Genomic DNA, 24767 nt, shown 5'->3' with positions numbered 1-24767 from the left:
GCAGAAAGTCTAGTGTACACCATCGCAGCGTCTAAGCTGCGACCAAGTACCCTCGTGGTAGCGTCTGAGCCGGAAGTGAGGTCATAAGTTCATGGACGGGAGACGCACGGAAACTGGTCATGAACTTGGGGGAGGGGTGGCCAGGAGAGCGTCTAACTCCCCCCCGTTGACTTAATCTCTAAGGATCGCGGCCTCACCTAGTCCTGGCACCTATGATCCCTAAAGCATAGCGCTGTTGCACTTCAGAGTGACGGCGCATCAACCACTGTTTGTAGTCTCATCCAATACAGTGAAGCTGTGTCCGGACCCCCTAGTAAGAGGAAACGATTGACTTACCTTCTCCCCATGCTCCAGCCACAGCCTGGTTACGTCTGCTGGACCTGCTAGAATCATCCGACACAGACGCCCATCGAGACAGCACTATACCGCGAAGGTAAGCGTTGTTGCGACCCGGTGGAGAGTTGTTGGAGCGACTCTTTCTAGCATGCGTTTAAGACGCTGGTAAGAAAAGTCACTCAAAAAACATAGTAAAATATAAAAATAAAATAATAAAAGCTTCAGGCTGCTATTAACTGCACCCCTGTACCATGGTCCGGCTCCTGCCACACCAAACAAAAAACTAATCTGACTGAGTCAGTGGGTTGGATTATATGGAGAAGCCCCGATGCATCCTGGGAGGCCAGAAAGCTCGTGACTGTTTGGGATATGCCGGAGCGACAGCGGAAATGGCACCAATGTTATCCTGTGGATAACCTGTGGACCCAGCCGGAGAAAAATCTCTTGTAATCTACTAATGACATTTTGTAGTCAAAATTCTGGAGGGAAAAACAAACAAACAAAAAAAAGGCTATGGCAGGCGAGTCTCTTCACAGCTGATAAAAACCTCACCAAATTTCCAGTAGTATATACAGCTGCACCTGTGTATAATGCCCACATGCACCCCATGGCTCCTATATTGTATGTAAATCTGGCTCTCATACTAGCCAGTGCCGCCTCAGCCACTTACCTCACCACACGCCCTTGCGTGGAATACATGGTCTAAGGTAGCCTCAGACAACCTCCTTTTGACAATCTATTTGTAGTACTCATGCGAGCTATACATGATAAAATTGTAGCAAGACTTCAAAAGCAGGTAGACCGATTATACATTATATTTTACTGGTCTTAAAACTTTAAAGTCCAGCCAAGCATTATGTACACTATTTTGTATATTGAGGCACCAACCCTTTGCTGCGCCCTGAAAAATCCTACATTGCCACTGAAATTAAGCAGAAAGCTAATTTTTACTTACCAAAAAGGACAATTTGTTGGAGCCAACATATTACTTTCCCACCTTAAAATTGACACGTATCTTAAACGGTTCAGATTAGGATGGGCTTGAAGTTTTTGCAAGGCTCTTACCATTATCTTGGATGATACGTAGGAGGTAGTCCGCCATTAAATTTCGCAGCGCTCTTTTATTGGGCAAGCCTAGTCTATGAGGAAATACTATAGAAGTATCAACAACAGTATCATGAATAAGCTACAAAGAAAAAAAAAATAATTGTTAGAGGACTAAGGATGCAAAAATAAAATTATATTTGCACGTAAGCTTTATTATATGCCCCACCATGATTCAGACTGTCAATACCATAAAGATGTGTCCTTATTCATCTAACCTCAATACAACACGCAGCGTGAGAACTGCCAGGATCAGTGCAGCTCTGCTATCATTGGGAGTTGAAAATACATCTTTATTCCAATGTAATGTGACTAGGATGTACCAGGACACTCAGCTGATTAACTTGATATGCAGCAACACTTGTATATCTGTGTTTGAGTCTGTATAAGAAGCACAATGGAACTTTGCATGGAAAAAAGTCGCTGCATCATGGCATTTCTTATACAGAGTCAAAGACTTTCACATGCTAGATATAAAAGGAGCACATCAAAATTAATCAGTCTCCTCATGCATCCTAATCATACCGTGTTGTGACAAAGGTGGTATTTTAGGAAAAAAAAAAAAAGGGCTGTTTGGCGCATCTGCAGCAATGATGTATGGTACATTTTGGCACAGAAAGTATGAACACTGGTGGAATGAAGTGAAGTGCTTAGATACCAGGCCTCTCACCCAAATCCACCAATGATACAAACAGGTAAGAGGAAGGAATGAAGGTGGTAAGAAATCAACAACTTAGGTAAAGGAAGAATAAATGATAAAGAAAATAAAAATGAAAGTAAAATGAATAATAATTTTACCATTAACATAACGTAGGAGCATTAATTTCCAAAAAGCAATTTGTGTTAGTGTGGATTTACCTTAAGTGCAGTTAGATCATTTTCTAAACTGTGTCCAATTAGAATAGTATCTGCACTAAATAAGTTGAGCAAAATGGCCTGTACATCTCTAAGTGTTGTAGTGATATTCTCCAAGTTATCTTCTGTTACACCAGAAAACCTATTGGGGATGTAAATGTGATGCATCATTAAAAAAAGTGCAAAATAATGAATGCATTAATTGTCTATTGCAATAGCCTCATTACTGGTCTTTCATATACCAGACATTTTCTTAAATCTATTTTGGCGTAACTGATTTTCCTTACAGAACTTTTGTTCTACTGCTGCTCCACTCATTCAGTCCCCACATGAATTCTGTACTATTCAGGCAAATAGACTAATACTTCTAACAAATAAGCAAACATCTTGCTGGTCTCAGAATACCTCCCAATGCACCTGCACAGCTCAATACAACATTTTTATATCTCATCCACACTCATTACCTGCTCCCATTCCTAGTTACAGGAATTTTGGGGCTCCACCCATTGTAGGATGCCCTCCTTCAAACAAAGCTCTCTTTTAGCATGCAAAAAGTCAAGTATTCCCTGAAAATGCACCTCATGAAACAAACAAGCTTGTTAATTTCCTGAACAACCCACAATCAGGTGTAGCTAGGCGCCATGATGCCTGGAGCAAGGGTATGTTTGGGCGCCCCCTCTAGTTTACTAAATTGGGTGAATGTTACATTTGAAAAGGAGGATTTTGGTATTTGAATAGATAAATCCCTTTTTCGGAAGCCATAGTGGACACTGGCACAACTTCAACCGTAGGGGCTGATGGTGGTTTACAGGGAGCTGGCCCTTTAAATAATCCAAGAAGTGAAACAGGCTCCTCCCTCTCTAACCCCCATCATCCCTCAGTTATGAATTACCCGAGAGGAGACGAGAACAAGAGAATAGAACTATACGAGGGAAGACTGCACATAAACAATAGAACAATGAAGGCAAGAGAACAGCGACGGGCGGGCGGCCAGTGTCCCCTATGGCTCCCGAAAAAGGGATTTATCGGTAAGTACCAAAATACTCCTTTTGCCGTCAACCACTAGGGGACACTGGCACAACTTCAAGACCGTGGGGACGTCACAAAGTTTCCCTCCTAGGCAGGAGATCGCTGAGGAACTTGCAAAACAAGACGGCCAAACCGTGAAGATGAAGCCGCAAAAGTATCAAACTTGTAGAACTTGGCAAACGTATGAATACTGGACCAAGTGGCTGCTCTACAGAGTTGAGACGTGATAGCCCCCCCTACTAGCAGTCCAGGAAGACCCAACTGAGCATGTAGAGTGGGCCGCAATGGATATTGGAGGTCATCTAGATTGGCTTGACGAATAGTCAACCGAATCCAGCGGGCCAAGGTCTGCTTAGTAGCAGGCCACCCTCGCCACGGAAGATCATAAAGCATCGGTCTTTAACGGTGCTGTCCGTTCCGCGTAGATCTTAAACGTTCTCACTACATACAGAGAAGGTGTCCCAGAGTCCTCCTGTAAGGACAGTACCACAATCGGCTGATTGATATATGATTGGGAAGAAAGGAAGCACGTGTTCTCAACTCAACCCTATCAGGATGAAAAATCAAGTAGTGAGGCATACAAGATAAGGCTCTTAATTCAGACACCCTCCAGGCTGAAGCTATGGCTAATAGAAAATCAGTCTTCCAAATAAGATAGTTAATATCTGCTTCTTCCAATGGTTCAAAACAGAGTGTCTGCAGATAATACAGCACCAGGTTCAAGTCCCAAGGAGCTGTATGGGGAACAAACGGGGATTGTAGCCGAAGGACCCCTTGTAGGTAAGTTTGTACATCCAGGCATCTCTGAAAGAAAATCAAGGCAGATACCTGAACTTTCAGGGATCCTAGACGAACTCCGGAATTTAAAAACCTGCCTGAAGAGCAAGAGCCGTGAGACGAAAATAATCTGATTGAAACTCTTTTCGGTCACACCAAGAGATATAAGAACTCCAGATGCGATGGTAATAGGATGCCGTAACAGGTTTTCGTGCACGCAACATCATGTGAATCACACATTCCGGAATCTTTGCGTTTTAGGATGTCTGCCTCAAGAGCCACGAAGGGCCCTTGTTGGAGTAGATCCGTCCAGAGGTAGAGGCCAAGGATCGTCCGCTAGCAGAAAGCGCAGCTCTGAAAACCAAGCTCTCCGAGGCAAATCTGGTGCTACCAAGATCACAGTGATTGACTCCCGTTTGATTCTCTTGAGAATGAGACAATAGAGAAAACTGAGGAAACACGTATACTAGGTCGTTCGGCTAAGTCACGGCCAGAGCGTCTACAGCTTCCGCCTGAGGATCCCGTGTTCTGGAGATGTATCAAGGAAGCTGCTGATTGAAATGGGACGCCATGAGATCCACCTCCGGACACCCCCAGCGCTGTGTCAGAGTGTCGAACACCTCTGGGTGAAGTACACATTCGCCCGGATGTAGATCCTGACTGCTGAGGTAGACTGCTTCCCAATTGTCTACTCCTGGAATGAATACTGCTGAGAGGACTACAGCGTTGCGGTCTGTCCACTGGAGAATGCGCGTCACCGCTCGCATCGCTTGGCGACTGAGAGTACGTTCCTACTTGTTTACATATGCTACAGCAGTTGCGTTGACCGACTGAACCTTTACCACCTTGGATCGAAGAACTTGGGCAGCTTTTACCAGTGCATTGTAGATCGCTCTCAATTTCAACACATTTATTGGCAACAGCAATTCCTGTGGAGATCAATGGCCCTGAAGATGGAAGTCCAACACAAATGCGCCCTATCCCCTGAGGCTGGCATCAGTCATTAGGAGCATCCAGTCCCATTCACCAAACCACCTGCCTGCAGGCTCCAACTGCACAAAGAAGTAAAAGTCACATCTCTGGAGTCAGTCGGTCGAACTAACTGTTGAAGGTGTAGATGCGACCCAGATCATTGATTTAACAGATCCAGCTGGAAAGGATTGTGAATGAAAACGGCCAAACTCCAGAGATTCGAAAGCTGCTACCATTTCCCCAAGCAAACGAATTCAACAATGGACTGATACCAGCCATGGCTTGAGGACAGCTTGGACCAGTTTCTGTATACCCAGAGCTTTGTCTTGAGGCAGAAAAAAAAACAAAAAAAAAACCAAACTTTCTGGATGTTGGTGTCTAGGATCACACAGAGAAACTGGATACGCAGTGACTGTTGAATTTCCGAAAATTGATTATCCATCCGTGTTTCACTAAACACATTGTATGTTAATAGAGCATGCTCCTGGAGAATGAAATCTGATGGAGCTTTGAGGAGGTAGTCTATGTATGGTATTATTGTGACTCCCAGTGATCTGGAAGTGAGCAATCACCACAGACATGACTTTGGTAAACACCCTGGGGGCTGTGGACAGACCAAATGGTAAGGCTCTGAACTGAAAATGATCCTGTTGAAATCGCAAACATGAGAAAACTCTTGGTGTGGTTCCCATAACGGAATGTGGAGATGTGCATCCTTGACATCCAGAGATATAAATTCCTTGGGTTCCAGGCTCGAGAGCACAGTGTTGAGCGACTCAATCTTGAACCGGTAATAAGACAGAAACGGATTTAACGATTTCAGATTCAGAATTGGTTGTACAGTCTAGTTTTGGTACTACGAAAAGATTGGAATAGAAACCCTTCTTTCATTGAAGCAGTGGTACCGGCATTAACACAGCCGACCTACCAAGGGCTGTATTGCACCTTGAAGGGCCAAACGTTTGTCCAGAAGAAGTGGAAGACTGGTCGTAAAATATTTATTTGGCGGCAAAAATTCAAAATATAACTTGTACCCTTGGGAGATGATATTGTGAATCCACGCATAGTCTGATATCGAACCAGGCATCCTGAAAGTTTTGAAGCCACGCTCCCACCATACTTGGGCCCCAGTGGGAAGGGAGACCATCATGCCATGGTCTTTTCTGCAGGCTTTTGGTATGGACTACGAGCAGCAGCTGGTTGCTTGCCATGACCTCTACCTCGCAAGGATGTAGCTCTTCTGCGTCCTCTAAAAGGCAGAGTGGAACAAAGGATCCAAAAGGAAATTCCAGTATGAGTGCTTAGGTGGTGGAAGGGTTGGTAAAAAAAGGTAGATGTACTACCCGTAGCCTGCGAAGTTAACGAGTCTAGTTATTTTCCAAAAAGAATATCACCTGTAAACGAAAGTGCTTCCGCTGCTCTTTTTGACTCAGCATCAACTTGCCATGACCGAAGCCAAAGGACTCTATTGGCTGTAATAGTTGCTGCTGAGATTCTTGAGATAACTTGTCCGATATCTCTAGCCGCTACTCCTAGGTATATAGCAGATTCATTAATATGTTCCGCTAAGATTAATAATACTTCTAACGGCACTCCCTCTTGTAAGTCCTTTACCAATTTAATGGTCCAATGCTCCACTGCCTTGTTCACCCACAAACTCACCAAGGTTGGTCTAAGTGAGACACCTGCAGCCGAATAGATGGACTTCAACATTGTGTCCAGTTTCCGGTCAGACAGGCCTTTCAACGAATTTGCTCCCAGAACAGGTAATGCAGTCTTTTTGGACAACCTGGATAGAGTGGAGTCCACTAGAGTTAACATATCCCACTTATCAGTCATAGCTGATGGAAATGGATTAATACTTTGAAAACTTTTAGGCATCTGAAACGGCTTGTCCGGGTGTTTCCAAGCCTCCTTCAGCTGATCATCCAGTTTCTTGGAAAAAAAAGATAAGTGACCGATGAATGCTGCCTTCTACCAAATAAAGCGGTATATGGTGAATCCAGTGTGTCAAAGTCGAGAAATATCATAATGCATATGCCTTGTACGAACCCCTCATGCACACGCGCGCTGCTCGTGTACCCACTCCCCCGTACGAGCACATACCCGCAAGTTGCGTAGGGGACGCTTCAGCGTCTCGTGCGCATGAGATGTGTATTTACGGCGGAGTTTGTGAGCGTCTAGCGTGCGACTCGATCGTAGCATGTTTAACCCTAATAGTGTGTTTTGTAGTAAATATTCCCCTAGACAATGTCAGCGAGTATGTTTAGTTTAAACTGTTCCTGGACAGAGAGATTCCTCTTTACATGATAGGAAGGGTCAGACAAAGGTTGAAAGGTGGGGTCTAGTATCCAGCTGTAGGGTATTTTAAGGGCAACATTCTGATGCTAGTTAGGAAAGGATCGCTCGCTCCTGCGTATAGTTATGTACAAAAGTAGTTTATGAACATTAACTGTATTTGCTGTAAATTACACATGCGGCGGGAATCCTGAGGATACCTCCCACCAGAGCAGTTGGGGAAAGACAGCCCACCTGTTCAAATCCACCTATGACCTTTGCTATAATGTGGAGACACATTCCTGTGTCCAATGAACAATGAGATTATAGGGACCATTGTATTGTGAATGTATGTTGTGTATATAAAGACCACCATTGCCTGGCCAGTCACTCACTCTCTCTGAAGGCTTTCTCTCTGAATGCTGAGGGCTGGATCCAGGACGCGCTTGCGAATCATCCCCACGTATGTATATTTCTCTGTAGCCATTTTGTTATCCATTCTGTTCACCATGTTTCAATTTGTTCACTCTTGTTTGTTATTGTTCATATTATTCTTTGTTATTGTGTTAGATTTTGATGTTAGTTTGTAGTGTATAACTTGTATTGTGTTTTTCCCCTTCTCTAAACCATCCACGGCGGTGTTAGAACCGCTGTGGTTTTTAAATCAAAACCAGGTCTTGTGTTTTCACTCCTTACTAAGGGTTTTCTTAGCGTCACAAATCGCTCAAACAGCATACACATTGTTAAGGGTTTTCAGCGTTACATCATTGTAGTATTAGATTACTAAGGTTTAGAGTATAAGCATATCCTTACTGTGTGTTATTAATAAGGTTTACTGCATATCAGTCTGTGAGCGTCTGCGCCATTCGTGTCTCACTCTCACGGCGCAGCGTCCGCTACGCCAATAGCGTAGCAGTACGGTACTCCTACAGCGTGCTTGGTACGAAGCGTGAAACTGAGCATACACATCGCTCGTGCGTCGCGCCCACGGCTTAGCGTCTGTTACGCTAAGTGCGTACCCCTACGGTACTCAGTACGCAAATAGCGTACTTATTCCGTAATAGTCAATAGCTTCATGTTTAAAGGTAATATTTGACATTATCAATTGGGGGCTCGTCCGGTCCTCCTCATATCCGCAGCCTAGCAGGACAAGGCAGACTTTTATCTATCAGCAAAGGGCGGGAAGGTAGTATCCCCTGTTAGCCGTTTGGTCGTCGGGGATACAGTAGTGCTGATTAGATAAGCGTCTGCTCCGCTTGGTTTGTAGGGATGCTGGTGGGATCCGGATCCGAAAGGTAAGAACGCAAAGCTATTGTTTATTGTTTTTTTTAAATCTGTTAAATTTCTGTTTGGTTTCAACTGCGCACGCAACACACGCATTTGTATTTTATCTGTGTATTGTCGCATATCTACTTTTCTGTTTGCCATTAGCATTGATCACGTGCTGGGAAATTTGTTGCTATTTCGTGAAAAGTAAAAAGTAATATTTAAGGGAGTAATTGTAAAGCACACACGCAGCCTGACCCAGTTATAAAGGTTTATACAGGAGATACTGTGTGGTGCTTGGTAAGAGATTATAGTTCAATATCGTTAGCATTTATAGAAGCGTGTTATTTGTGTTACTGCGGACGTATCCGGCCTTTGTATACATGTCTCGGACCGCGTGCGAGATTGCGTACGCAACGCAAAGGCCTACACACGTGGCGTATATTACGCAACGTGCGTACAGATACGCCCACTAAATACAAATCATACGATAGCATTGTTTTAGTTTAAGGAGATACGGAAGCCACGCGATAATAGCACAAATTTGTTCAGTTTCCAAAATTTTAGTTTAAAAGATCCTCCTCTTGTTGCATCACATCTGGGATTAGCCTGTTTTACCTGAATGAAAGTAATTTTCTGTACAGAAAAATCAAAGTGCATATGAGTGAGCAGGAGTGAGTGTGAAAAATAAAGTTTTTTTTTTGTGAACCCATAATTCGGGATCCCGTCGGAGACCACATCAGGTGAGTGGACACTTGGTGGCGTGGGAGTGGCTTTCTCACGTTAACATTGTATAAAGGTATAAAGGAGCAAGGTAGCAATCAGCAGACCAGAAGGTCGTCGAAGTCAGAAATCCGTTAAAAGCAACTAGTGAAATTCTGAAAACCCTGACTTGAGAAAGGTCAGAGGTAGTGAGCGCAGCCCCGGGGGTTTGCGTAGTACCCATATAGGCCCGTTTTGAGAATACGCTCCGGCTGAGGTTTCGCAGCCTAAACAACCGATTTCGCTGGTCGTAAGGCGGATAAGTAATAGTTACTTATACGCAGTGCGATTGGACCGCACGCTACTGTGTACATTAGTTAGTTCACCTTGATACAAACTAAATTTGCTGCGGGATCATAGATGCTAATTGTACAGGTAAACGTGATGTGTAGGTTTTTTTTATTTTAAGGGAGTTTCGCTGTTCACTCAGGAAATCTTCAACAACTGATATTTACTGGGAGGGGTAGCATACTCCCACACGCTCTCAGTAAATAGAGGTTATAAAAGATCCTGAGGTTGGGTACTACCGGCACTGGAAACAGGATACGGACACAGGGCTGGTGTATAGGCCAATAGGGGCGTGAGTGGGTGAAAGCGCTCAGAGGACTTTCACCGTCGCCTTACCACCGAGTAAGTTGGTTTTTGTAAGGGTTCGCTGAGAAGGCGATACCTGCAAAGAATGGGGGCCAGTTGCTCAAGTAGGGGACGATCAACAAGGGTTCACGTTGATATTTGTCGGCCCAAAGGGTCAGCGAGGTACATAATGTGTGAGAAATATAGATCACACGCAGAGGTCTTGTGCAATGAGTGGGAACGTATGACTGAACGATGGGGAACAGTTCCCTAGCGTAGGCAGTTTTAATCCTGAGGTTTTGAAAAATTTAAGGAGAAGGATATGTCTTGTCAAAGTCAGAAAAATATCACGATGCACACTGCCATATTTGCACCTCATGTGTCCCTGCTGCGCATGCGTGCGCTCTCCCGTGCGTGCGCATACTCGCTGTTGCGGGCACCCGCAGGCGCACGGTATGCGCATTTACGGTAGAGATTGTGTGCGTCTAGCGGGCGACTCTTTCGTTACATATTTCCACTATATAATGTATTTTGTAGATCATGGTCCCTTTGATAGAATCTGAAAGTTTAGTTAATGTAGCATGTTCATGGACAGAGAAATCCCCCTTTGTTTGATACGAAGGGTCAGACAGGAGTAATACAGTGGTGTTTAGTATCCATCGGAAGAGTATTTAATTAGCAGTATTCCGGTGTTGGTTTGAAGCGGATTAATCGCTCGTGCGAATAGTTATGGACATAAGAAGTTTATGTCCATTTACTATTATTTGCACTTACTTATCCATGCGGCGGGAAACCCAGTTTCCCACCCACCTGAGCAGTTGGAAATCGTCACAGCCCACCTGTATGAATCAACCTATGACCTTTTGTTATAATGCGAGGAGGAATTCCTGTGTCCAATGAACAATGAGATTGTAGGGACCATTGAATTGTATTGTGTGTGGGGCATAAATAGACAAGCCGATCACATCCAGCTCTCACTCTTCAACGGTTCTCATTGCTGATAATCGGGAGCTGGATGTCCAGAGGCGCATGCGATCGTTCCCCTTGTGCGTAAGTTTTCTCCGCAATCATATTGATCTTACTGTTATTGTGAGCCATTTCTCTCTCTCTCTCTTCTCCTCTTTCTCTCTTATTTTCCCTTAAAACGTAATTGTATTGTATTGTATTTCCCGTGTAGTTATCTGGTTAGTTAGTCTATGTTATATTGTAGTGTATGACTTGTATTGTATTAATTCTTTTGCAAGTATAACATTCATAATATATATATAAGGCGTTGGACCCTAAGCACGGTATCTGTGTATTTCTTATAGTGTTAAGTATTCTCAGAGCGTCGGTGACGCTCGAACAGCTTTTAAGTTAATAAGGTTATACTGTGCTGCATTTACACTCTATCACTACACTAAGGTCTTACTGCATAATACACTGTTTATGGTTTAGATATAAAGGTTTAACATTGTGAGCGTCAGCGCCGCTGGTGATCTCCTCGTGGTCCCGAGCGTCCGCTACGCTATAGCGAATCATTACGTTAGTCGGCATCCAATAGCGTGCCTGCCTGTGATCTCTTGGCCGTGAGCGAACGTGACGCTTGAGCGTCTCGACTACGGCTAAGCGATTGTTACGCAACGTGCGTACCCTTACGGTACTCCATACGTAAATAGCGTACAGTGTTCTTAGACCTCATAAAGGGTATTATATAAGATAAATATTTAGCTTTATCAGTCTGATAAAATCCGGAAAGCAACGGATTAGACATTATGATTATTTACAGTTATGGCAACAAGAAGGTGAGATACAAAGGGAATTAGCTTACACAGCTGGTTCCAACCCTAACAGGAAACTGATGGCAACTGGAGAGACAATGGCTACAGAGAATGGCATACTGGGATATGATGATAATAGTGCACTTAATAAATGTAGTAATGACAATAAGAGTAAACGTAATAAATGTGTTAATGACGATAGGAGTAAAACTGATAAATATACAAATTCTAACCCGTGCAAGTTGCACCCCATGTTAAACTTCCCTCAGGATTACAAGCAAGAAAGTGAGCCCAGCACGATGTCGGCACTTTCTCCAGCAGCCACCATAGAAGACACCCAGGTGGGCACGGGCCAATCGGTAAAGGCAGTAGTAAAGCCCCCTAACGGAGGGTCAGGTGAGGTCGTGTCCACAGGTAAGTACGGTATTGTACATTATGCACAGACAATTGCACCTCACACTGTAGAGTCATCATAGAGAGGTAGCTGTGTCCGTATTAATGAAAGGTTTAAAAGAAGTGTTGAGAACAAGGGTACAGACCACTCAACCTAACTGGAGAGGTATCTCGGTGGCTGCATTAAGAGAGTCCGCTATCGAACATGACCATAAATATACAAAGAACCAGGGAAGCACAGGGAGAGCGGTTGATGGTGATGAGCATCCAAGCACTAGAAGAGGCATCAAATCGACCAAAACCCTCAGCCCCTGGCACATGGAGGAAGCCAAGGGTTTGTTATCTGTGTAAAAGGGAAGGGCATTATGCCAGCAACTGTAACAGCACACAAAGTCAAACCTCCTAGACAAGAACACGAGCAAAGTTATGACACACTGTATGACACACGTAATTGTAATCAGGGATCATATAGGAAAAATTTTGGGCCGCACCTATAGTCTGCAGCCAGTGAAGTGGATTGTTAGCCTTGATAGTAAGCCTGAGGTTACAGTCGATGTAATTGGTAGGTCATTCCTTGTAGACACAAGGGCGGCCAGGTAAACTCTGATTTATCTTCAAATGTTTCCTCTTCATCTCTGACGTTCACCAGAACTACAGCTCAAACGTCACATGTCTACTTGGTCTTTTCAGAGGTCTACCCAACCCCAGTATATCTTACCAGCATCATTGTGCCTGGCCACGCACAGAGGGTGGAGAGTGGAAATACTGGTGGGTTGAGACTGTGCAGAGATACCGATAGACATGTTGGTGTGACAGCCTGATGGTGAACGGAAATCTGACAATTTTTCTCTTTTTCTATTGTTCTCTCTCTTTTTGATCTTTCATGTTTTACAGATGGTATGTCATACAACAGTTAAACAAATGGTAACGCAAGATTTATGCTCCTTACAGAAAGAGCGCCGATTCGGAAAGAATATAGTATCACTGGAGTGTTCGTTTTGGGAAGACTGAGAGGCAGCACTGTTGAGACGACATCTGAGCAAGAAGAACAAGACTAGAGACGAATTATTGTAACAATTTTCTTTCCCTCCTAAGTATTTTATTTCACGGTATTATATATTTTTCAGCTTAAATTGTTTAGATAGTGGCAGTTATTGTTGACTGCCAAAGGGTGGACTGTCAAAGTCGAAAAATATCATGATGCATATGCCTTGTACTAACCCCTCATGCACACGCGCGCTGCTCGTGCTCCCACTCCCCTGTACGTGCACATACCCGCAAGTTGCGTAGGGGACGCTACAGCGTCTCGTGCGCATGAGATGTGTATTTACGGCGGAGTTTGCGAGCGTCTAGCGTGCGACTCGATCGTAGCATGTTTAACCCTAATAGTGTGTTTTGTAGTAAATATTCCCCTAGACAATGTCAGCGAGTATGTTTAGTTTAAACTGTTCCTGGACAGAGAGATTCCTCTTTACATGATAGGAAGGGTCAGACAAAGGTTGAAAGGTGGTGTCTAGTATCCAGCTGTAGGGTATTTTAAGGGCAACATTCTGATGCTAGTTAGGAAAGGATCGCTCGCTCCTGTGTATAATTATGTACAAAAGTAGTTTATGAACATTAACTGTATTTGCTGTAAATTACACATGCGGCGGGAATCCTGAGGATACCTCCCACCAGAGCAGTTGGGGAAAGATACAGCCCACCTGTTCAAATCCACCTATGACCTTTGCTATAATGTGGAGACACATTCCTGTGTCCAATGAACAATGAGATTATAGGGACCATTGTATTGTGAATGGCCAGTCACTCACTCTCTCTGAAGGCTCTCTCTCTGAATGCTGAGGGCTGGATCCAGGACGCGCTTGCGAATCATCCCCACGTATGTATATTTCTCTGTAGCCATTTTATTATCCATTCTGTTCACCATTCGTTTCAATTTGTTCACTCTGGTTTGTTATTGTTCATATTATTCTTTGTTATTGTGTTAGATTTTGATGTTAGTTTGTAGTGTATAACTTGTATTGTGTTTTTCCCCTTTTCTCTAAACCATCCACAGCGGTGTTAGAACCGCTGTGGTTTTTAAATCAAAACCAGGTCTTGTGTTTTCACTCCTTACTAAGGGTTTTCTTAGCGTCACAATCGCTCAAACAGCATACACATTGTTAAGGGTTTTCAGCGTTACATCATTGTAGTATTAGATTACTAAGGTTTAGAGTATAAGCATATCCTTACTGTGTGTTATTAATAAGGTTTACCGCATATCAGTCTGAGCGTCTGCGCCGCTCGTGTCTCTCATGGCGCAGCGTCCGCTACGCCAATAGCGTAGCAGTACGGTACTCTGTACGCCTATAGCGTGCTTGGTACGAAGCGTGAAACTGAGCGTACGCATCGCTCGTGCGTCGCGCCCATGGCTTAGCGTCTGTTACACTAAATGCGTACCCCTACGGTACGCAGTACGCAAATAGCGTACTTAGTCCGTAATAGTCAATAGCTTCATGTTTAAAGGTAATATTTGACATTATCAAGTGTCAGTCTCGGAAATGTTCAAAACATCTCTCATAGCTAAAATAAGAGGTTCAACCCCCTGAGACTGTGGAACTTCGTCTGGGTCAGTAATTTCACCCAACTTACAATCGTCCTCTTCAGCTTCGTTCTGAGGGGTATATTCAATAACTGTCGGAAAGACGGCAACTTCCGACATTTTTAGGTTGGAAGGGGTTCTGACCTATTCATTACGGCCCTATTTTTTCCGACAAGTCGGGAAACCCGACTTGTCGGAATGCACGCTGATCGGCGGTTTCAGCCGCCGATCAGCGTGCATTGTCGGAAAATGGGCCAAACCCGACAGGTTTTAGCCCCGTTTCCGACAATCTCAATCAGACTTAAAAAAGTCGTATTGAGATATGTGATCCGAGAGGAGACGGGGGAGCAACGGGGAGAGCAGGGACCCAGCAGCAGCGTCCACCCGGCTCCAGCAAGCGACGTCCCGCTTGCTGGAGCCAGGTGGACGCTGCAGTGAGCCTCCACTGTTGCAGCCGCTGCTCCCCCATCCGCTCGGTCTCCTCCGCTCCTCTCCCCCCTGGCGCCGCATCCCGCTCCCCCCGGCGCCGAGAGAGAATATATTTATACTACTCCCCTATTCTATTTCCCTCTGCAACCAGCCTGTATTTTATGTGCAGGCTTTCAGGCAGTCTGAAGGAATGTGCACCCGTCGCTGCTAACAGTGCCGATTCCTGAGAGAGAAGAAACATTGTTGCTATCCATGACCTGCCTAGCTGAGGATGGTCCTTTTTCTGTGATTGACAGTTTGAAAACCTGCCAACTCCGTACCCTATGCACAGTGGGTGCCTTGCACAATTAAAAAATCAGACTTTGGCTGCACCCAACTCACAAGGTGCTCCAGATGCTGTCTGCCTTCTAGTTAAATGCCCTGCGCCTTAGCCCCCAGATCCGCTGCTTACCACGGATCCGCTCCACTAACCTCCGCTGTAAACTCCCTCTGTCCTGCACTGAGTGAGCTATGCTGTCGGGCTGTGTACCGTCAGCGCGGCAGTGCAGCGGAGACCACACTGCGGCCACTCGCGCACAGTGACCCAACACAAGGAGGCTCACTCACCCACACTGCCATTCTGTGTACTGTCAGCACGACAGTGTAGTGGAGACCGCGCCGCTGCCAGTCATAGCCAGCGGGGAGAGGGGAGGGAATGTGGGGGACCCCACTGCACTGGACACAGGCGCCACACAGTGCCTCACACAAGGAGGCTCACTCACAAAAATCAGAGCCTCAGGATGCTGCTGCCGCGGGAGGAACAGTGCCTCTCAGGTTAGGCGCTGTTCTCCTTGTGCAGCTTGACGCTGCTAGTGTGTAACCCGGACCCCACTTCTCTCATATAAGTGGCTAAGGGTTCCTGAGGGAACTAAGTTCCATGAATAAAAAAAGCCAAATAAACTAAATAAATGAAAGTAAATATAGACTGAGATGGAGCTCAGTCAGCAGTGACTGGTTCCCTCGGCACAAATTTAAAACTGAGGGCTGATGGAGGATAGAGGGGGAGGAGCTTGTTTCACTTCTTGGATTATTAAAAGTGGCAGCTCCCTGTAAACCACCACTACAGTCTTGAAGTTGTGCCAGTGTCCTAGTGGCTGACAGGGGGTGGGGGGGGGGGGGGGATTATATATATACACATACATATACATATACACACACATATACAGAGGATACTAGAACCGGCACTCACCCTACAGGCATTATGCTCCGGTGCCCTCTGGAATCATAAGTATAGAACCAGGGGGAAACAAACAGCGGCACTCAGGAGACTCATTCAAAGTGGATAAAGTGCAGTAAATATTTAATCCATGATGGACAAAGGGGCGCCACGGCCCCGAAACGTTGGTCACCTGATTCCATCATGATTAAATATTTACTGCACTTTATCCACTTTGAATGAGTCTCCTGAGTGCTGCTGCTTGTTTCCTCCTGGTTCTATATCTATATATACACACTGTATATTTTATTTTTAAATCTTAAATTGGTGACAGGGCTGGTTCTAGACTTTGTGGAGCTCAGAGTGAAAGTTACCTTTGGGCGCCCATGTGTGAATATTTAAAAAAAAAAAAAAAAGGATCTTGGTACTCCCCGATAAATCCAGTTCTCTGAATCCCACTAAGGGACATTGGAACGTGTCATACAGCTGGGCTGTGGAGTGAAGTATGCAGACCAGAGGTGGCACAATCTAAATAATTGATGCACATCCAGCTCCTCCCCCTTCACCCCCCCCCCCCCCCAATCCCTCAATTTGAAAAAATTTACAGAGAGAAGAGGGAACATGAAAACTAAGGCCCTATGGAGAGGAACCAACCATAGAAACAAGTCAAACAGCAACCAAGAATCATTAACAGAATAATTCAAACTGTTTGAACTAAATTCAACAAGAACACTGCAGGTTGACAGCACTGAGGTGGGCGTCCAGTGTCCGAGTGGATTCAAAGAAATGGATTAATCCTTAAGTACCAAAACCTCTTTTCTTTTTCATCCACTAGGGGACACTGGAACACTTCATACAGTGCTGTCCAAAGCCTGCAGAACCAAAATGTCCAAACCTGGAATCCCTGGATGCAAACTTATCAAATTTGTAGAATCGAGTGAACGTGTGTGCTGGTGACCACGTTGCCGCTCTACAAAGCAGGGTAGCGGAGGCTCCACTAGCCACCGCCCATTAAGCACCCACTGATATGGTGGTACGAGCACCTACCCTAAATGGGACCCTCTTACCACAAGAGATACAGGTCTGTTTGATGGAAACTAGTATCCATCTGGCTAGAGTCCGTTTAGAAGCCGGCCAACCCTTCTTGGGCCCATCATACAGAATAAACAGAGTCAGACTTTCTAATAGAGTCAGTAGCCTGTAAGTAAATCCTTAAAGCTCTGACCACATCGAAAGTCAAGTCCCCCTCCGCAAATCCCTGGAAGGAGGTGACCACAATGGGTTGGTCAACGTGGAAACCCGAAACCACCTTAGGCAGAAACTCCGCTTTTGTACGGAGCTCCGCTCTGTCCTCATGAAAAACGAGGAAGGGACTTTTGTATGATAGAGCTCTCAACTCGGAGACCCTTCTTGTTGAAGCCAAAGCTAGGTGCAGGGTAACTTTCCAGGATAAATATTTCAGATCAGCCTTTTCCAAAAGCTCAAAAACCGCAGATTTAAAAATTTGAGCACTAAATTTAGATCCCACAGTGCCGTGAGAGGACGAAAAGTTGGTTGCAGCCACAGCACACCTTGTAAACATGTCTGAACCTCCTGTAAGGATGCCAGACATTGTTGAAACAGAATGGACAGGCCGAGCCCTGTACCTTCAAGGATCCCAACTACAACCTCCATCTAACCCATTTTGGAGAAACCACAAAAGTCTATTGAGGCAGAACTCTCTGGAATTCCATCCTTTAGACTGACACTAGTCCATGTACTTCTACCATATTCTATAGTAAAGTGCTGCAGTGACTAGCTTCCTTGCAGCTAACATGGTGAGGATACCAGATTTCGGAATACCCCTGTCTTAGTATCCTGGTCTCAAGAACCACGCCGTCAAACGCAGACAGTTCAGGTTTGGGTGAAGGAATGGGCCTTGTGACAAGAGGTCCTCTCTCCGATGCAGCCTCTAAGGATCTTCCGCCAGGAGCCCCCTCAGGTCCAACTCCTGCGAGGCCAGTCTAGTGCTATTAAAATCACCCACAGTTTCCTTTTTCACCTTCATTGGCACGCTCTGTAAAAGGGGAAAATGGCGGAAAGATGTACACCAGGTCGTATGACCATGGAATAGTCAGCGTGTCCACCGCCTCTGCTGCTAGATCCCACATCCTGGCCACATACCTTGGTAACGGATGGTTGTTTTGAGAGGCCATTAGGTCTATTTGCGGTAGACCCCACAGTCGTACTGCTGTCTCAAAAACCTTGTAGACACCACTCCCCTGCATGCATATCTTGGCGACTACGATAGTCTACCTCCCAAATTTGCACTCCGGGAATGAAGACTACTGACAGGATTATGTTGCGCTACTCTGTCCAATACAGGATCCTTGTGGCCTCCCTTAAAGCCATGCAGCTTTTTGTTACTTCCTGACAGTTTATGCATGCCGCTGCAGTTTCATTGTTAGACTGTACTCTCATATGTTGAGCCCTCACCAAGACTTCCACCAGAAGAAAATGCATTCTAAATGGCTTTTAGTTCAAAAATATTTTTTGGAAGGCTGCTCTCCTGTGGTGACCATCTCCCAGAAATTGATTGTTTTCCAGTACTGCTCCCCATCCACTGAGACTGGCATCTGCTGTCAGAATCTTCCAATCCCAGATTCCAAACCTCTACCGCTGCTACATTTTGGTTGACAGACAACCAAATTAACGAGGTCTTGGCTTGGGGCGACAAGCGAATCCTTTGGTGGAGAAGCCAATGCATGCCTGCCCCCTGAGCAATCAGATTCATCTGAAAAGGTCTTGAGTGAAGCCTGCCGTACTGGATCACTTCGTAAGATGCCACCATCTTTCAAAAACAAAACAAAAAACTTTACACAGATGCAGACACTCTGTCTGGTTCTGTAGAACCAGACATACCATTTCCCTTGTGTCTCGAACCATGTCTTCTGGGAGAAACTTTCAGATGTATCGTATCTAAAAACAGACCCAGGAATTGAATCCTCTGCGATGGTTGCAGATTGGATTTCATGAAATGATCCAGCAGTGTCGAATTAGAAACTGATGAGCATCCTGGATCAACTGGGTCTTAGAGGGAGAGCCTTTATCAGAAGGTCGTCCAGATACGGGATTATCGTTACCCCCTAATGATCTCAATTTCGCGACCATGACAGCAATGATCTTTGTGAAGATTCTCTGGGCTGATGATAGGCCGAATGGTAGGGCTCTGAGCTGGTAGTGATTCTCGCCAACTGCAACCGGAAATAGACTTGGTGTTTGGTCCTAATTGGGATATGCAGGTACGTATCCTTTATGTCCATGGACACCATGAACTCTACTGTATTGACTCCATCTTGAACCTGTAAACATACAGGAACAGATTCAAAACTCTTTTCAATTGAGGATTAGCCTGACATCCGGTTTTGGCACTACAAAAAGATTTGAATAAAATCCCGTTGCTCTTTGAGAAGTCGGGACAGGCATAATTTCTTCCGTCTGAAGTAACTTTGAATCGCCGTATCTGATACCCTCGCTTTCTGAAGTCACCGAAGAAGGCCTGTTGTAAAGAACTGACTGAGGGCATTGAAGAAAATCTATTTGGTATCCCTGAGATTATATTGTTGACTCAGACTTCTGGTGAGGTTTCAGCCCAGGTGCCCCGAAACCTAACCAACCGTGCACCCAAAGGAGACCCAAGGTAAGCTGGGAGACCGTCACGCCATGGGGTCTTGTCAGCAGGTTCAGGATCCTGCTGTCTGGTTGTGGTTTGGGAGCATACTCTACCTCTGCTTCCACGAGCTTGACCGCCAAAACCTCTTCCTCTAGCTCAAAAGAACTGAGAGCTAAATGAATTGAACATTGAACCAGAAAACGTTCATCTGACCGGTGGAGTGGTCTTAGGATACGTGGTAGGCAGAAAAGTAGATTTCCCCATTGTTGCCTGTGAAATCCACTTGTCTAATTCTGGACCAAATAAGTCTCTCCTACAAAGGGGATCGCCTCCATTGCCTTATCAGAATCCACTTGTTATTCTCTGAGCCACAGAATCCCTCTGGCCGAAGCAGAGATGCGTGACACTAAGCTGCTAGCATCCTTTGTGGCCTGGCAAAAGTATGTAGCCGACTCACGGATATGCTCAGCTAGTCCTCTACAGCCTGAACAACATGACTAGCCCATGCTACAATAACCTTGGACACCCAAGCACTATTAATTGTGGGTCTGTGTTATGTACCAGCAGCCACAAAAATAGATTTAAGTGCTGTGTCTACCTTCTGATCTGACATTTTTGTATAGTCAAGTTTGGCATTGGTAAGATTGTCTCTTTTGACAGTCTAGCCAGGGAGGCGTCCACAATCGGTAGAACCTCCCCCTTAGACATGACACCCTTGGTTAGTGGGTAATTGACCTCCAACTTTTTGGGCATTTGGAAGAGATTCTGGAGAGAGCCTGAGGAATTGGAAAAACTGCTGTTAACGGTTTCTGGGACTCAAATAAATCAAACACCTCAGGTTCCTTAACCTTTTCTTCCTTGAAGCTAAGGACCTGTTTTATCTGTTCAATAAGGGAAGACAAACCCTTAACTTCAGCGTCCTCCTCCTGAGGACCGATATCCATTATTTGTTCCACTGACCTCCCTCATAGTCTTCTAGGAAACCCTCCTCCGCCTCTTCCCGCAGGAAAGGGAGTGGTCTCACCGCTTTACACGCGCTTTTTTCTACTTGTGCAAGCGGAGTAATTCGGATTAGAAATTTCTCCATAGTTTTGGAAAACCCTGCAGCCCGTTCAAAATGTTGCTTGCAGGAAACTGCCATTTCCTTAGAAATGGCTGTCAGCGCCCTTTCCCATGACGCAGACGTCCCATGACGCTCCAAGGTTGAGCGTCCATTCCTAAACATGTGGCGCACACCCGGGAACTGCCTTTTAACATTAATGTTCTTTTTACCACATTTTGAGCATTCATAGCAAGTCTTTGTGGTCTTGGTCGTTGCTTTTGAGATGTTAAAACAGACATATACCACACAGCAGTGCTTTCATCCTATTAGAATGGGAAGAGAAAGACCGTAGGCATATAGGGAGCAATAAGATTCAGACAGCTGTAATAATATTAGTAAAACCAGCCTGATGTCTGCAACCCTCACGTCACCAACTGATAATACAGCTTGCGTTGACTGGGTTGTCAAGTCTGTTGCTCCACCTCTGCAGGACCTGTCAGCAGTGTCCTTTGGAAGATAAACACATTGGGGGAGATTCAAATGTTTGAAAAGTCAGTTGGGAGTCTGTTTTTTCCCTATCTAATAGACAGGAAAAAACAGACACCCAACCGACTTTTCAAACATTCGAATCTCCCCCAATGGGTTATATATAACTTGTAGAGAGATCACAGCAGCAGAGCCTCCTACTCTAACAGCGCCAGCATCAACAGTAAATAGTCTCAGCCTTCACTATGCTATATGCCCTTCTGTGAATGGCCTCTCTGAATCCTCCGCTCAGGGAGGAGAGGCCGCTCAACCTGTGCGCCTATACTAAAAAAAAAACAAGATGGCCACAACCAAAATGTGTTGACATCATTACTCATCGGCACTGAGCCTCTCCCAGCTCAGTCTCCCGCACCCGGGATGTCAGAGTCTTTCCGCTGCTCACCTTCATTTACTACATGAAAATGCCGCCAGCGCCGCCAACCGCCGTGTCTGTCTTCCTCACAGCGACCCCTGCGGCTTCCCAGCGCCCGCTCCAGAGCCTCCGGTCCCCTCGCGGCCGGACCTCCTAGCCACGAGCAGCCTGTCCTTCCTGTACTGAGCTGCTCTCCTGGCTTTGCGTGGCTGCTACGGGAATAGTCATTCAGGGGGAGACTTACTATACTTAGCCTCTCACCTGCTGCACAGCTCCTAACTTTTACCTCAGCTCTGAGGCAGCCCGTTTACTCTGTTCTGCTGCTGCAGACGATCCCCTGAGAGAGATGTGGACCTCTTCAGACAGGATCTTTGTCTCTCTTGCACATTGGAGCCATTGCCGCCACCCCCCCCCTTTCAGATAGGTTGGCTTGGCTCCAGCCAGAAATTATTCGGTCTTAAAAATAAATAAATCAATACATAGTGGAGCAGGAGCTCCTTCAGTGCTGCACCTCCAGCACAATTTTTCAAACTGAGGGATTAGGGGGCATGAAGGGGGAGGAGCTGGCTGATTGTTCCACATCTGGTCTGCTTACTTCACACCCCAGCTGTATGAAGTGTTCCAGTGTCCCTTAGTGGATGAAAGAGAAATAGGGGTGTGGCTTTATGGGGAAGGGGCATGGCCACAGAATAGTTCCAATTCAGATTACACAGCAAAGTACTGTTATTCACATTACACTGCACAATAGTACTCCTCATACACTTTACACCACACAGTAGAGTGCCTTATACAAGTTACACAACACAGTAGAGGCCCTTATATACGTTATGTCACACTAGAGACGCTTATACATTCTACTAAGCAGCTTCTAATACAGAGAGAGGTGCTGCAACAACCGGGCAAGAGATGTGTGCTGCAGCAGCCGGGGCATAAAGAGGTGCTGCAGCATTGCGCGCAGAGTGGTGCTGCAGGACAGAAGTAACCCTGCTGCACAGCTACAAGCAGACCGAGAGACATATAAAGAGGGTGGCAGAGCTCCAGCATGTGCCGATGTCCGTGTGTCCTGCTTTTGCCTCTGACCTACCCTGTTCCTTAGAGTCTGAGTCAGTGTGCACCCCCCTCTGCTTCTCCTCCTCCATGGCTGCCTGTACAGCAGCACACGGTATAGCGGGAGAAGGGGGGGGGGGGTGGAGTCAGGCAGCAGCGCGACTTCTAACTTTTCCAGCACCCGTAGCTCGTGCGCCATCAGAGCCACCCTCGCTACAGCCCTGCCCACAATCTTCATAAGCTATCCTACCCAATTACCACGATATCCGGTCCAGATCTACACTAAAAAGGTCTACAGTCAATAGATAGACCACTAATGGTTGACATGCATTAAGTTAACAAGTACAAGGTAGACCGATCAAAAGGTCGCCATGACAATGGTTGACACAAGTTTTTATTTTTTCAGCATTTTCAGACTTTATCATCCACGTGGACTACGATTGGGTATTGAAACCTGTGCTGAGCATACTGGTAGCAGAGTTCCAAAACACCCCCCACCCCCCAAAAAAAAGAAAAAAGGTGTCTACCTTTGTGTCGACCTTTTCTACTGTATCTATTCCATGTTGACCATTAGTGGTCCACCTATTGATTGTAGACCTTTTTAGTGAAGATCTATTAATCTACACCCGTTACCAAAACCCTCCTATACATTTTGTACAAAAACATATGTTCTCTTTCTATACTCTAAATAACCCTATCTGCTGTGACTGGATCATATAGCCCAAACACTTTATCCTTGTAATCAGATTCTTAACTTTGTTTATCAACCACTTAACTGAATACTTTTTCCAAAAGAAGTGTCCCTAAAATAGTTTATCATAATATTACATAGCTATTTAAACCTGATTAAATGTTACGGTGTGAGCTCTAATAAGTTTATACACATCTATATAGAACTGGAGAAGATCTGTTTCGTCTCCTCAATTTGCATGCAGTAGAAGCCTGCTCGAGGGAGATGGGACATACCAAACAGCCCATTATTGGCAGCTAGGCCATTTTCTAAGTATGGAACCTGAGGGTGCAAGAATGAGACATAACAGAGCGGGTTGGTGTCAGAGACAAACTTAACTGGTTGTGCCACCTTTACCAGCAACCAAACACTTAACTGGAGCTCAGTCTTTCACATAACTGTAGAGAAAATATGGCCAACTCCTCTTTGCAGAAATGCTTTAATTCAGCCACACTGTATGGTTTGAGAGTTACCTGCCCCTGTTCACAGCATCTCAATTGGATTCAAGTCAAGACTTTGACTAGGCCATACCAAAATGGTAATTCCGTTTGAGCCAGAGGTGGCTTCAGATCATGGACTGATAACCAGATATTCTCCCTGAAAATTCACAATTCCTCAATTATGCCTAGTTGACAGGTCCTAAAGCATCCCCATCACACTGCCACCAAAATGTTTTGACAGTTGGCAAGTTCTTAAAGTACAATGTGGTGTTAGTTTTATACCAGAGGTAACAGGACCCGTGGCCTCCAAAAAGTTACATTTTTGAATGATCAGCCCTTACTTTATGAATTGCTATATTAGTCATCGATGCATTCTTGGAGAGATTTTAGTAGGCTTCGGCGATTCACCACTGTTCAAAGTTTGCTCCACTTGGAGAATCACTCACTGTGGTTTTCTGAAGTCTGAGCCTTAGATAATGTTTTAACACCTTTCCAGGCTGATCTAGTTTAATAACCTCCTTCCTCATTCTAGAGAATGTCTTGATTGCAGCTTACTGTGCTGCTTGTGGAGACCTTTTAGCCTACTTCACATTAAGGTAAAATGATCTAGTCAAGCAGGGCTGGCAGTAATTAAGTCTGATTGTGTTTA

The 24767-nt window shown here is 45.2% G+C and overlaps 1 protein-coding gene across 5 annotated transcripts in view; it reads right to left on the bottom strand.

Annotated features, from left to right (window-relative positions):
• The window catches only part of LOC134898490 (RNA exonuclease 1 homolog), a 279518-nt gene that overhangs the window by 74599 nt on the left and 180152 nt on the right, over positions 1-24767 (bottom strand). For 3 of the 5 annotated variants that reach the window (XM_063914100.1, XM_063914098.1, XM_063914097.1), the window contains exons 15-16: positions 2299-2437; positions 1402-1522 (exon numbers count right to left, since the gene is read on the bottom strand). The exons of 1 other annotated variant lie outside the window; for it this stretch is intronic. In XM_063914100.1, coding sequence (XP_063770170.1) covers positions 1402-1522; positions 2299-2437 — 260 coding nt within the window. The remainder of the gene's footprint in view (positions 1-1401; positions 1523-2298; positions 2438-24767) is intronic. One more of the 5 variants, XM_063914099.1, reaches the window with a different exon arrangement.

This window comes from Pseudophryne corroboree, chromosome 1 (assembly GCF_028390025.1).
Source record: "Pseudophryne corroboree isolate aPseCor3 chromosome 1, aPseCor3.hap2, whole genome shotgun sequence".
Lineage (NCBI taxonomy): Eukaryota > Metazoa > Chordata > Amphibia > Anura > Myobatrachidae > Pseudophryne > Pseudophryne corroboree.
Note: the sequence above shows the minus strand (reverse complement) of the source record. Positions and strands in the feature narration are given on the sequence as shown.